This window comes from Piliocolobus tephrosceles, chromosome 3, assembly GCF_002776525.5.
Source record: "Piliocolobus tephrosceles isolate RC106 chromosome 3, ASM277652v3, whole genome shotgun sequence".
Classification (NCBI taxonomy): Eukaryota; Metazoa; Chordata; class Mammalia; order Primates; family Cercopithecidae; genus Piliocolobus; species Piliocolobus tephrosceles.
Window position 1 is genome coordinate 121,580,673 of NC_045436.1, and position 15,821 is coordinate 121,596,493.

General features: G+C 36.6%; 1 protein-coding gene across 1 annotated transcript in view; it reads right to left on the minus strand.

Moving 5' to 3' along the window:
* The window catches only part of STAP1 (signal transducing adaptor family member 1), a 53,721-nt gene that overhangs the window by 34,014 nt on the left and 3,886 nt on the right, over positions 1-15,821 (minus strand). The window contains exons 2-4 of the mRNA XM_023232148.1: positions 6,890-6,961; positions 2,556-2,669; positions 831-887 (exon numbers count right to left, since the gene is read on the minus strand). Coding sequence (XP_023087916.1) covers positions 831-887; positions 2,556-2,669; positions 6,890-6,961 — 243 coding nt within the window. The remainder of the gene's footprint in view (positions 1-830; positions 888-2,555; positions 2,670-6,889; positions 6,962-15,821) is intronic.

The window sequence follows — 15,821 nt, forward strand, 5'->3', positions numbered from 1 at the left end:
GCATCCTGTTGCTTTAAGACTCACTAAAGAAATGTTTAAAGGTGAGTTTTCATTTTTGTGGTCTCTCCCTGTTACATTGTCTATGTTATTTATAAAACTTGTCTAGTATTCTATAAATATGTATTAAATAAATAAAAAAGAAATCGGAGGCCAGGCGCAGTGGCTCACACCTGTAATCCCAGTACTTTGGGCAGATCACTTGAGGCCAGGAGTTCCTAACCAACCTGGCCAACATGATGAAACCTCGTCTCTACTAAAAATACAGAAATTGGCTGGGCATGATGGTGCATGCCTATAATCCCAGCTACTTGAGAGGCTGAAGCAGCAGAATCACTTGAACTCTGGAGGTGGAGGTTGCAGTGAGCCAAATTACACCACTGCACTCTAGCCTGGGTGACATAGTGAGATCCCATCTCAAAAAAAACAACAAAAAAAAAGAAGTTGGAAAGTATTTTCAAACATGCTATGTTAGCTACATATCAGCTAAATATCAGAATATACAAAGGACCACTGAGTCAAACAGAAAAGACCAAAAAGTAGATCTCCTTTACCACCTGTTACTCCCTAGCGAATTGCCTTATTTTCTTCATAACAATTATCACAATGTGAAATGATCATCTGTTTACTTGTTTACTTTCTCCCTCAGTTTACTTTCTCCCTCTCCACCACCTGATGAAAATATAACGTTCATAAGTAAGTGCAAGAGTTTAGGTCTATCTTTTTCAATTGCTATATCTTCAGCCACTTTCACTCTGCATGGTTCATAGGGTGTTCAGCAGATATTTGTTGAAAAAAAAAAAGGAATCAATCAAAACCAGTGAACTTCCTACCTCTGTTACTGTAAGAATGAAGCCTCTCCATTCTTCCCCACTTTCTGTGTTCTCTGTCTAAAGTTGAAGACAAAAACAAAGCCAAAGAAGGAAACACATGAGTGACTGAGCATAAAATAAATAATTATGGCTGAGCCTAAAATAAATAATTCATTTTTTTGGCTTAGAATTACTAATGTGTATTTTTTATGAAATATTTCAATACTATTTTCTTTTGTCAGAAGACGTATAGCTGTAATCTGTTTGCTTACTTAAAACAAATGAACATTTACGAATTTACTCAAAAAAATTAAATGTTAGAAAACTTACTTTTGCAGTATGTCAGTTCACAGTGACTCTCTCCACTAGCAGTTAAAAGGACTGGCTTTAAATTCAGGACAACTAAATTTGGAAGTAGAAACTTCCAATTCTTAGCTGTAAATACTATTACTCGTTATTACCAATAACAATACCAGGCCAGGGTTGGTACCTCATGTGTGTAGTCTCAGCGATTTGGGAGGCTGAGGTGGGAGGATCACTTGAGCTCAGGGAATTGAGACCAGCCTGGGCAACACGGTGAAACCTCGTCTCTACAAAAAATACAAAAAATTAGCCTGGTATGGTGGTGTCAGCTACTTGAGAGGCTGAGGTAGGAAAGTTGCTTGAACCTGGAAGGTCAAGACTGCAGCCAACATATTTTGAGCACTTTTAGTGGTAGCTACTGTTCTAAGCACTTCACAGGTATTACTTGATTTAACCTTCAAGACAACTTGGCAAAAGGTCCTATTATTTTTGCTTGTTTGATGGTTTTACAGATTTATTCATTTAACATATATTTACTAAGTACCTTTAAGTGCTAAGCACTATTCTACGCACTGGTTTATATCAGGGAACGAAACAAAAATCCTTGTACTCATGAAGTTTAGGGTCTAGCAAGGAACGATAAATAATAAACATAATAGTAAATTTTATAGTGTCAAAAAGAAAGAAATGAGAAAAATTAAAGGTACAGCAGAGTAAGAGAGATTAGGAGTGCAACTAGAGGGTAGGAGAGGGGGAAAAGTTTGCCACTGTAATAAAGTGGTCCAGGTAGGCCTTGATGAGGGGGTTTCATCTGAGCAAAGACTTACTTCTGAGTGAAGAAACAAAGACACAAAAAGGGTAAGTAACTTGCCTATAATCACAATGAATGAATAAAACAGCCCAAATTCAGACACAAGTATCCGACACCAGTCCTGTGCTCTTCACCATCATATCTGCAAATCATCTGGGAGCTTGCTTAAAATACAGGTTTTGGGTTGGGGAATGGGTGTCCTATTTCCTTAGTACAGGCGATTCCTATTACACTAAAGTTTAGACCAGTGCTTTTCAAGTTCGATCAGTAATCTCCCAGGAAAAGTCTCCGAGTATACCTTATTTAATACATGTTGTTCTCTTTATGTTATTACTGTAGTTACTGGTTGACTTTTATTGGCTGATTCAAGAACAACCTTAACAAACACCAGGTGGGATCCCTGACTTTGTCAGAGCACAGGAGTATCTGGTTTCGTGGTGCTTGTATGCTAAACAAGTGACCATGTCTTTTTATATTCCAATTCAGAAAACTAGCTCTTGGCCAGACGCAAGCAAAAAATATTAATAAAGTATAAGACTTAGCCTGTCTTACAATTTCTCTTTAGCCACTGGATGTGAAGAATGTTATTTATAACCGCAACCCTTTACAGACTACTGTTTCTCCTCACTCACCTTCAGTTGTACTTCCTCTTTCGGCAAAACAAGGGTGAATTTCGCACAATTCTTTTCAGTTGAATTCTGCTCAGTAAGGCATGTGAGGTCTGTTATGTCTAATTTGTCAATATACTGCAAAGATAAAGGAAGATCACATTACATTATTTCATGGGTAATACGTATTAGTTCTAGCAGGAAGCAAAATAAGTAATAGCTTCCTTTCAACTGATTAGTACTTTGTATGATACCCTGGTTTTCCTAATCCCAGAGGACATGTGGAAATGTATTATGTGGTGGTGTGCTGAACCTGGCTCACATAGGTTTGCAAAAGCCAATTGTTAAATTTTCAGGAATTTTGTAAGCAGGTTGTTAAACACAGCCATTATTTTAAAAAATCGAATTATATAAACGTACCAGTAAATAAATTACATTCAAAGCAAAAGTAATTAAAACAAATTTGTTACATTCTAATTGTATTTCTATATTTTACTGTTCTGTATGTTCTTAAGGTTATTTACATCTTCATTTCTGTACGGTGAAAATACCATATAATACTGTGCTACTGTGCTTTTCTTCCCAACTACATGTTCAGTGAGGTCATAGTGATAGGCTGAAATCAGCCATGGTAGGAGTATTTTACACCATGGAAATTGGTAAACCTCACAAATCAAGCTTGATTTATTATTTTGTTGATGTTCAGGGGCAGCACTTTTTTTTCTGCAAAAGGCCAAACAGTACCTACTTCAGGCAAACATACAGCCTGTTGCACATTCTTTGTTTTTGTTTTTTTTCTTTAGAAGCACTTTAAACATATAAAGACATTCTTAGCTCAAACACTGAACAAAATCAGGCCATAGGCCAGATTTGGCCCATCATCCAGATTATTGGCCCCTGGGGTAGGCTTTAAAAAGTAAAGGAAAAAATGTTAATACGCAGATGAGATAGGTTTGCTGTGTCTGAATCTGTTTCACTGTAAATAGAACAAAAATTGACAAAATATTCTTCCAATTCAGCAAAGAAATGGCTCACATTTATTGATTTTAATAAAAGCATGATGTTTTGACATACATTATTGTTTCACTTTCTTTTTACTCTTTAATGTAAATGAAAATATTAGACAATATTCATGTCAAATATCATATTTAATGATAATAAATTTATTATGGAAATAGATTTAAATACCATTTAAACTCCATCTGTCAAATTATGATTGGATTACATTGACAGTTGCTTACCAATGCAAAAGTTAGGCAAAAATCAAGGAAAGCATTCTGTGAGAATGAATTGTCTGTATGGACATTACAATAAAGACTATCGTGTATTTTTCTAATTGTGTACTATACATTGTTCATATCAGTAATATTTATAACAAGTTTATGTACATATATATTCATACTTTTTTCCAGAAAGCTATTCAACATTTACTACACACCACTGATTATGGCAGTCGTATTAAGAAATTCCTATCCTATCCAAGATAATAAAAATATTTGTTCTGAGAAACTGGTCAATTTCCACTCTCTATATGCAATAGGCTTGCCTTCTAGTAGTAGAAAGAACCACCTGTAGTAAGTATAGTAGGGTTTTTATGATATATATATTTTTGCTAAATTAGCCTCATTCTTGAGTTCTTTTTATGTTTCTTAACTGTGCCCAATATAACTTATTTTACTGTATATTTGTAAGTCTTATTTTTCTGAGTAAAGTAGGACATAAAAATAGATATGTAATTTTTTCCAAAGCTATTTCTATATTGATGAGGTTGAGAGTAAGTTTGAGTTGGACTAGTTATTCTCAGTTTAACCATTCCACAATGTATATGTACTTTAAAACATCATGTTGTACATAATAAACAATTTTATATGTCAATTTTAAAAATAAATAAATTTTAAAAATATGGAAGGAGAGGCACAAGGGAAGAAAGAATCTAAAATTAAACAGAAATATTTTTTCTGAGGGATTGTCTAGGTCAAGCTTAGTGAGTTTTGCTGCAACGAAGGAGGAAGCAACAGAGGAAGAGGAGGCAGTTAGATGGAGTGCAGTAGCCTGATCCATTGATTAGAGGAAAGTAAGTCATATCTTTTTGTTGTTCTTTGTATCTTGTGAGGAGGCTTAAAGGTCATCTGTCTAACCTCACTGACATCTGATGGCATCTCTGCCAGGGTATCCTTTCATTAGTCATCCAGTCTGTGTTCAAACATCTCTAACATGGAACTTATGCCTCCTGAGCACCTCTGCCTACTAGCCAGTTTTTCTTGTATTAAGCCACAGCTTTCCTCCAATTTTCATCCATTGCTCCTAATCTCTTCTTTCTGGAATAATATGAAACAAATTCAGTGACCCTTTCACATGACTTCCTGACAGCCTTTCAAATATTTAAAGGCAGCTTTAAATTCTTCCCTTTTATAAGATAAAATTCTACACTTCTCACCTTGTCTATCCCAGTGCTTTCTTCTGAGACTTTCACTTTAAGAAGTTCCCAAAAGGTCTGTCTACTCTTAAAAATAATTGGTAGATGGTCAATTCTGAGTCATTTCATTATAGCAATCTCTTCATGGCATGGTAATGAAGAAGGCTGGCTTAGGAGAAGACCTGGACTGTACCTTTCATATTTCCTGTCTGACCTTGTACAATTTCTTAATCTTTAAACTTCACTAATCTCATCTATAAAGCCAGAATTAAAATAGCACCCATTCTGCAGAGTTGTGAGAATTAAATTAGACAATGCATGTAAAATGCCTGAATGCTTACTATGTGCCAGCTACTGTCTTAGGTCCTTACATGTGCTATCTCATTTAGTTATTTTGAGAACCTTATAAAATAGACTACTATTTTTATTCTAATTTTAATGATTTGAAGACTGTGTTGGAGATCTTTTGTTTGCCCTTTTAGATTCACTTTTATTCCTTCACCACCCAACACTCTGCATCTGGAGAGAGACCTGTATGGACAACATCAAGGAGCTCCGTACCCTTTGAGTTCCTATTGGGTTGGACCACTGGAGAACAGTGGCAGGAGATCAGAAGAGTGAGGGTGGATATTTATTACCTTGCGCAGTTGCTCCCTCAATCAAAGATCATACTCTCCTCAAGGCAGTCATCTCCATACAATTCTCACTACTTTCCCAGTCTTTGCTCTCAATCCTAGATGTGGTAATGGACACTGTTGCTAGCCTCAGGATTTTGTACTATCTTTGTAATTTTCCTACACCCTGTTCACTGCTTTGCATATTTATTACAACTTTATTCAATTCTCTTCAAATTGCCCAATTTGAGATGTCTTCTGTTTCCTGCCAGTTTCCTGTCTGATAACACTGAGACACAGAGAGGTCGGTAACTGGCCCAAGATTCTGCAGTTAACAGTGGCAGGGCTAGGACAAACACCCAGGCAGGCTGTCAGAAGAGACCAGGCTCTCGATTACTAAGCTTTACTGCCTCTTGCCATGTAGTAAGTGAGCAACAGTTGTTAGCTCTCTCACTTACTGTGCATTAGAAAAGGTTAGAATGAAAGCTTTTTTATATATACTGACATCAGTGGGAAATTGAAATGCACAAAAGAGGAATTAATTTTGTAAACTTTATTATGGCATTTGAAAACATTCTACATTACACGGGTTATTTTTCTGTCTCTTTCATTAGATGTTGGTTTCTAATAATGATGTTCTAAGAAGTGTGGGCTACTATATCCAGATCCAGCATGTTTATATTTAATCAAGTTACTGGCTCAGAAAATCTCTTATAAATATAGTGTTCCAAGGTAGGTAAGCTTTACCACTAAAATACTATATCTTATTCCTGGAAGAACTGAAACATACAATCAGAATTTGAAATTAATATGAATAAATAAATCTCAGAATCCCTTTATTGTTATTCTCATGTTTAAGGCCTTAGAAGTCCTGCTTTGTGAAATATGTTTTTGTCTTTTCAGAAAACTTAAATAGTGGCTTTGCATGCTCTGGAGATCGTTTTCTTCCTTTCCAATTATAAATGCATGCTACAGCAAGATAAAAAATGGGAGAAATTGAAGCTATCACTTGGTATTAAGCAATATATGTGCAGATGTCTTGTTAAAATTTTTCACTTTTTAACTAAGTTTAGTTATCAGAATCAGAAAGAAAAGAATGAAAAGTAAAAAACATGAGTCAATATCTTCTTCTGAATTGCCCAGGAAAATTTGCCATTGCCATTGGTCCTGTCATCATTGATGGCCTTCACAGATTTAAACTTTCTTTTTTGAATTAATTTTACCAGAGCATCTTTATTCTTGGATGACAGAAAATGCAAAATGAATAATATGCTGTGTGACAGAGTTATATTGGGAAACAATGGAATCAGCTGAACGTGTTTACTTACTATTGTACTCTTTTTGTCGGTATAAAAGAAAAGTGTAGTTCCTCTCAACTCTGTCCAGTAATGCTCATACTCCTGTGGGAAAGAAATCATAAGCCTTATTTCATTAGTGTATATTCAACTATTTTTCTAAAATATTACTCTTTGTAACTTTCTTAATTGCTTGTGTGATATAAGAAGACTTCTTTATCCTGGATAATTCTAATTTTTATAGCTTAATTTTACATTTAATTCTTTTCATTTTTTGAGATAAGTTCTGTGGTCTCAATATGTCACCCAGGCTGGACTCTCCAACTCCTGGGCTCAAGGAATTCTTCTGTCTCAGCTTCCCCTCCAAGTAGCTGGGATTGCAGGCATATGCCACCATGCCTGGCTTAGGCTTCACATTTAATTTCCTTCCTTCCTCCCTCCCCCCTTCCTTTTCCTTTTTTTCTTTTCTTTCCTTTTCTTTTCTTTCCTTTTCTTTTCTTTCCTTTTCTTTTCTTTCTTTTTCTCTTTTTTCCCCTCCCTTCCTTCCTTCATTTCTTTCTTTCTTTCTTTCTTTCTTTCTTTCTTTCTTTCTTTCTTTCTTTCTTTCTTTCTTTCTTTCTCTTTCTTTCTTTCTTTCTTTCTTTCTTTCTTTCTTTCTTTCTTTCTTTCTTTTTCTTTCATTCTTTCTTTCCTTCTTTTCTTTTCTTTTCTTGTCTTTTTTCTTTGCTTTCTTTTTTCCGAGTCTGGCTCTGTCACCCAGGCTGGAGTGTAGTGGTACAATCATAGCTCACTGCAGCCTTGAACTCCTGGGCTCAAGCAATCCTCCCATTACAGCCTCCAGAGTAGCTAGGACTACAGGCCCATGCCACCACTTGATTAAATCATTCTCAAATTTATTTTAGTATAAAGTTTCAGATAAGGATATACAATCATGTGCCACAAAAAGATCTTTTGGTCAATGACAAATTGCCTATATGACAGTGGTCCCATAAGATACAACGGCACTGAAAAATCCCTATCAACTGTCATAATATTGTAGTGCAATGCATGACTCAGGTGTTTGTGGTGATGATGGCAAACAAACCTACTGCATTTCCAGTCAAACAAAAATATAGGACATATAATTATGTACAGTAAATAATACTTGTTAATGATTAATAAATGACTATATTACTGGTTTAGGTACTTACTACACTATACTTTTGATCATTGTTTTAGAGTGTACTACTTCTACTTTGAAAAAACATAACTATGAAGCAGCCTCAAGCACATTCTTCAGGAGGTATTCCTAAAGAGGACGTTGCTATTATAGAGATGACAGCTCCATGCATGTTATTACCCCAAAGGCCATCCACTGGGACCGGGCATGGTGGCTCATGCCATAATCCCAACACTTTGGGAGGCTGAGGTGGGCGACTCCCTTGACGCCAGGAGTTCCAGACCAGCCTGAACAACATGGCAAAACCCCGTCTGTATCTAAAAATACAAAAATTAGCGAGGCCTTGTGATGTGCACCTGTAATCCCAACTACTCAGGAGACTGAGGCAGGAGAATCACTTGAACCCAGGAGGCAGAGGTTTCAATGAGCCGCGATCATGCAACTGCACTCCAGCCTGAATGACAGAACGAGATTCCATCACAAAAAAAAAAAAAAAAAGGAATAATAAGGTAGAAGACAATGATATTGATAATCTTGACCCTGTGTAGGCCTAGGCTAATGTATGTGTTTGTGTCTTAGTTTTAAACAAAAAGCTTAAAAAGTAAAAAAGAATTTTAAAAATATAAAAAGCTTATAGAATAAGGATATAAAGAAAGAAAATATTTTTGTAGAGCTGTACAATGTGTTTTTGTTTTAAGGTAATGTTATTACAAAAGAGTCAAAAAGTGACAAAAGTTTATAAAGTAAAATAGTTACCGTAAGCTAAGATGAATTTGTTAATGAAGAAAGAAAAATGTTTTTTATAAACTTAGTGTAGTCTGAGTGTACAGTGTTCATAAAGTCTACAGTAGTACCTGGTGATATTCTAGGCCTTCAGATTTACTCACCGCTCACTCACTGACTTACCCAGAGAGACTACCAGTCCTGCAATCTCCATTTGTGGTAAGTGCCCTATACACGTATACCATTTTTTCTTTTATACCACATTTTTACTCTCTTTTGTTATGTTTAGATAAACAAATACTTCCCTTTGTGTTACAACTGCCTACAGTATTTAATACAATAACATGCTATACAGGTTTGTAGCCAAGAAGCAATAGGCTATATCATATAGCCTAGGTGTATAATAGGCTATACCATCTATGGTTGCATAAGTATACTCTGTGATGTTCACACAATGATGAAATCACCTAACAATGCATTTCGGAGAATGTGTCCCCATTGTTAAGTGACTCATGACTGTAATTTGATTTGTGTTTAAATAGTTCATTTTCTAAAACTTTCCTCATTGATTTAGAACTTTTTATGCAATTTCAGTGGAAGCTTACACGTGTCAGATGGACCAATGAAGGGCCCAGGATAGGAAAAGCATATAATATCTACCTTCTAGGACAGATGAAAGAATTTAATGAATTAATACATGTAAAGCACTTAGCAGAGTACATGGCTCATAGTTGGGGTTCAATAAATAGTACATATTATTGACAGATCAAGAAAATGTGAGAAATTGATAATTTAACACCATCAAAGCTGAACTTTAAAATCCAAATCTTATTCATGTGGTGAATATTTAATTATTAATACATTCATATTACTCTGGATTCTACAGAAATATAACTTTTGAAGTTTAAAGTACATAAATAACCTAGTCAAACTCCCATTTCATTCAAGTGAGTTTATTTAAATAAATACGAAGAATGACTATATTACAAAAGAATGGCAAGTAAGTTTTAAAAATAAAATCTTTTCACATCTAAAAATTTACCTTCATATGCAGCTTTTTCCAAAAGTGTGTTTTTAAAAATTCCAGTTATTTTAATAAACATGTTAATCATTCCTTTCTTTATAGTTTGATAAGCTGATGTTTTACAACTTATTGAACCATCATGACATATATTGGCGATTAATATAAGAAAGTTATATAAAGGGTTCTCTTTTATTGTGCATGTGAAGATACTTTGTTTTATGGTATTTTGTGTCTCTTCAATATTGACATATCCTTTATGTTTTTTAACCAGTAAAATGTTTGTCAGCTCTTCAGAATTTATATGCTTATTTTCTCAAATAGTGACAATTCTGTAACTCAATCTTGCTTTTAATTCCCTGGCTACCAGGAAGCTCAAGATTAAATTCATTTTGAACTACAATCACCTTTTTTTTCTTATGTTTTTGGTAGAACTCTTTTCTTTCTTTGTCTTCATGGCTAATAAGATAGTATATCAGTTAGCTTCTCCCATGTAACAAGTCACCCTGTAACTTAGTGGACTAAAATAAGCAAATGATTTCTCTTTCTCACCATTCTATGGTTGGCTGATGACCTTTCTGATCTGGGCTTACTTGGCTATGGCTGAATGGTGTAAGGTGGCCTCACTTACTTGTCTAGGGTCTTAGCTGGGAAGGCAGGAATGACGGGGAAGAGACGGACAACTGGAGTCTCACTCTATCTGCTCTCTTATCCAGTCAGCTAGCCTAGACTTGACACAGGCTGGCAAAAGGATTCCCAGGAAAAAGAGAGCAAACCCAATGGGCAAGCTAATTCTAAGCCTCTGCTTGTGTCACATTTACCAACACATGTCACATAACCCAATCCAGATTCAAAGGGTAGAAATTTATTGTTTGCTGTAAGTTCAATTTTAAAAAATAAAATAAAGATTAGAGAAATAGATTCAGCCTCTTTGTAGGATGAGCAGAAAAGTCATATTTCAAAGAGAAGTACATACGGTAAGACTTGAACAAATTGGTATTGTGACTGCAGCAATCAATCTCAGGGGCACATTGGAATTTGGGACAATGTATCTTTGTTCAAGCCCTGCTGTGTTTTCACTCTGTCCTCCCCCAGGTTGAGAACTGGTTAGAACATGTAATGAACCTGCTGATGCCTCTTGAACCAAGAACAAATTGCCATAGAAAAGAACAATTCAAAAGGGCACATGATTGGAGGATCAGCCAATAAATTCTTCCTCAAAGAAGCAGTTATAAAACTAGGCAAAGGGATTCTCTCTCTTGTCCGAAATTGAAATGCCCAATATATACCTGACACATCTCAGAGTCAAGAAGTTGAATAGGACAAGAAAACACATCTTAATTTCAACCCCATCCAAAGTCTTTTCTTTCCTTCTTTTTATATAGGATGTAAGGTGTTATTGCTATAACAGTATCCCTTTACCTGTCTTTCTACCACCTTCTTATACTTTCTAATCTATTCATCTACTCTATTTTTATTTCATTCTATTTTTTGATGGAAGTCTCACTTACTCTGTTGCCCAGGCTAGAGTGCAGTGACATGATCTTGGCCCACTGCAACCTGCTCCCCTCTGGGTTCAAGCGATTCTCCTACCTCAGCCTCCCCAGTAGCTAGGGCTACAGGCATGTGCCATCATGCCCGGCTAATTTTTATATTTTTAGTAGAGATGGAGTTTCACCATGTTGGGCAGGCTGGTCTCTAACGCCTGACCTCAAGTGATCTGCCCACTTCAAACTCCCAAAGTGCTGGGATTACAGGCATGAGCCACCATGTCCAGCCTACTTTCTAATCTATTCTGCTCAGTGCGTCCAGGGTGAATTATCTCCTTTGCAGAGAGTAGGACTGAATATGTAATAGGTATGTTTGGGAAGTAGCAAGCTCAACTCAGCCCCTTCCTGTTCTCTCTCAGCTCAGTCTACCAGGAGAGAGGGAGTATACTGCTGTGTTCCCTGCCATGTGGTAAAGGGCCTCCAAGAGGTTCAGGCTTGTGGTTCTTAATCTGAGTCAGTGACTTGATGTAGCTCAAGGATACCCAAATCTGGAGTAACATATTAGCACAGCTTTGGCCTTAAATCTAAACTACACATTGATAATTTGTCAATAATAAAAGTAACTAACTGATCTTCATTTGTGTGATTTCTGTGTCTGGCTGGCTTCAAACTTGGGAGAAGAAAAATTCTAATAAAAGAGTATATAAAAAATGGAAAGAGAGGGAAGAGAGCCAGGCGCGGTGGCTCATGCCTGTCATCCCAGCACTTTGGGAGGTTGAGGTGGGCAGATCACCTGAGGTCAGGAATTCGAGGCCAGCCTTGCCAACGTGGTGAAACCCTGTATCTATAAAAATATGAAAATTAGCCGGACTAGTGGTAGACACCTGTAATCCTAGCTACTCGGGAGGCTGAGACGGGAGGCTCTCTTGAACCCAGGAGGTGGAGGTTGCAGTGAGCAGAAATCGCGCCACTGCACTCTAGTCTGGGCGACAGAGCAAGACTCTGTCTCGAAAAAAAAAAAAAAAGAATAAAAAAGCAGTTGGGTTTGGAGGAAGAGAAGTGGGTGTGACTGCCTATGTAGCTTCTTTTTGAAATTATGAAAATGTTGCAAAATTAGATACTGGTGATGGTTGTATAAGTTTGTAAATATATCAAAAGACACTGAATAATAATAATTATTATTGTGTCTCCTATATGAAAGTTCATTTTAAGGGACCAAAAATAGGAGTACCCCATAAACACAACCCCACCTCCTGCTATTGCTCCATAGCAATATGTTGTTAAATAATTGAATGGACTAATAATGTTAAATAATTGAATGGACTAATAATGTATGTATGTAAAGCACCGAAGACCTGAGACATAGCAAGTATTTAATAAATGTTAGGCACTTTAAAAAAATAGAAGAAAAGCAAAAGAAGAGCATTGCCTCAACACTCACATTATTGGCAAGAACTTTGCGTTTTTTATTGGTCACATAATACTTCTTCCATGTGGTGCTTTGTATGTGTGGGTGTGATAGCAGTATCTAAAAATTTCTAACTTAGGTCTCTTTCAATGACAATATGTATGAGAAGGAGGAAATATTTTGTAAACCAGAATAATGAAACCTGTTGTCATTCCTATGTAAAATCACCCTTTCGTGTTTTGTCAAATAAAGAGATTTAAAAATCCATTGAGAAATCTGGCTTGAGAAGTTGCTAATGTATACTAGCACTGTGATCACACAGCCGTTCTGTAAAAACCATATGGGAGTGACTAGTTTGTTTCACTCTATTAAAAAATAGTTGAACTTTCTCAGATCTGACTTATAATTACGTAACAAAACAATTAAAATTTGTCTTGCAAGTTGGTTTGTTTCTTTGCTTCTCAGACCAACTCTTTTTAAGGCTTCCCCACCCTGCGTTAATGGTAAACCTCTGCAATGAAAGGAGTAAATCAAGGCTATCCTGTTTTTTGGAGCTAGGAAGCAGGTGAGGAAGAGTGCAGGAGGAGATGGGAATGTAGAGAATACATATTGTTCCGAGAACTTTATCATCTGTGTAGTTTGTTTGTTTTGAGATAGAGTCTCCTTCTGTCTTCTGTCGCCCAGGGTGGAATGCAGTGGTGTGATTTCGATCTCTGCTCACTGAAACCTCTGCTTCCCAGGTTGAAGCCATTCTCCCACCTCAGCCTCCCAAGTAGCTGGGATTACAGGCACATACCACCATGCCTGGCTAATTTTTGTGTTTTTAATAGAGACAATTTCACCATGTTGGCTGGGCTGGTCTCGAACTCCTGACCTCACATGATCTGCCCGCCTCAGCCTCCCAAAGTGTTATTTGTGTAATTTTACTAAAGTATGGTTTCTAACATCTAGGCCACCTCCAGGACTGTATGATTCCTGGAGGAAAAAAATACAAGAGAAAACCCTGAAGTCAAAGCGTACCACTCTGTTCATCTTCCTAATCAGCCACATAAGGACAGTATTACCCTGCCATAAGGTATAAAAACTAGCATTACTGATAACCAGTAAAGGTGTATTGAATTCCCTCTGTATGTACATGCAGACTTCCATTGTACTACTGAAAAAAATTATAGAGGTGTTCAATCTCAAAAGAACGATATGAATTGGGTAGCGTTAAATAGGGAAAAATGGGAGTTTTATGGGTAAGCAAACATACATAGTTGTGGAAAGGATTAAGGATTTATTAAATGGGGGGAAAAACATGTATAAAGGCACTGAGTTGAAAGCAAAGGCAGCCCTTTAGGAAAAGTAAGGTTACAAATAGCATTAGACTCTGTGAGCTGCAAACAGAGCTGCAAACCTAAGGACAGACCAAACTGGTATTCAGTATGCAGAGACTTACAGGTCACAGTCTTGATTTCATTTCTGATAAGATGTAATAAATACACGTATAAGCTGAGTCATTTATAAATATCAGTCTCAATAAAAAACATCTAGGTACCTATTCATATCTAGAGGAATACTTAAAAATTTAAAAAATTAATTTGGAAGGACATATCTTTGGAATGAAGCACAAACTTCTTTTTTTTTTTAACAATCGTTTTGTGTTAAATTACTGACATAAGAAAAGAGACTAAAATAAGACTTCTGAATTTATCACTAGCTTAACTAGCAAACCTACAATCAAATGGAATTAGAACTTGAGTTTCAGAAGCAGCATAGTCAAGTGCATCACAATCAAATCCAAGCTAGCCTCCTTAAGGGAAGAGGAACCTTGAATAAACTCTGTGGCCAGAAGTCATTTGTTTATTTGGGGTTGTTTTAGAGAGACAGGGTCTCGCTCTGTTGCTCAGGCTGGGGTGCAATGGTGCAATCATAGCTCACTGCAGCCTCGAACTCCAGGGCTCAAGTGATTCTACCACTTCAGCCTCCCGAGTAGTTGAGAATACAGGGTGTGCCACCATGCCCGGCTAATTTTTTGACTTTGTAGAAATGAGGTTTCGCTATGTTGCCTAGGCTGGTCTCCAGCTCCTGGCCTCAAGCAATCCTCCTGCCTTGGCCTCCATAAGTGCTGGGATTACAGGCATGAGCCAGCATGCCCCACCTACTCACTCATTTGTGAAGTGAATAAAATAATTTCTACCCAGAAGAGTTACTGTAAGGATCAGAGAGACAGAACACTAAGAGCCTAGAATAGTATCCATTGTATGTTATACCTCAAAAGGTTGTACTCATTATTATATAGTCCACTTAGTCATTGGAGCAACCTATTCAGCTATGCAAGAGAGTAATTATTCTTTTCAGAAAGGAGGGAACAGTTTTAAAAATGTGAAGGAATAGCCCAAATTCTAGAATTGGACTGATACTTTTATCTCTTGACTCCCCAGTGCTCTTCTCTCATTAATATAACTAGCAAAAATGAATTAACTAGCAAAAATGAATTACAATGCAAGCTCCAGTTAAGTTTCTCTTCCCCTCTCCCCAATAAAAAGCTCTCATTCTTTCTCTTTTTGTGAGCAAATAAAGTACATTTACCTAAGGAAGAACGTTGTATAGTGGTCTCCAAAATGGGATGCATAAATTCCAAAGGTGTGCAAGATGATCCATTGGGAGAGAAAATTTTATAATATTTAATTATATTTTATGTTTCTTAATTCATTTTTTATATATCTTAATTTACATGGAGTAATAGTATGGGACTGTATATGTTTATAATTTCTAAATGAATCAATATTCTTATATTAAGGATCTGTGCTCAAAATGTTTCCCTGAAAAGAGTGTGTTATTTTAAAATTAGGAGATTACTGCCATAGAGAACTGTGTGTGAGTACAACTTAGCCCTAAAAAATTTCCTTTTTTTTTTCCAGACGGAGTTTCGCTCTGTCACCCAGGCTGGAGTGCAGTGGCACGATCTTGGCTCACTGCAACCTCTGCCTCCCGGGTTCAAGCGATTCTCCTGCCTCAGCCTTCCCAATAGCTGGGATACAGGCGTGTGCCACCACACCCAGTTAATTTTTGTGTTTTTAGTAGAGACGGAGTTTCACTAAATGAATTAGAGGTGAGTTGAATATTAGAGGAATACGATTTTGATATAGTTATGATGATCCCATGCTTACGTTCAGGTT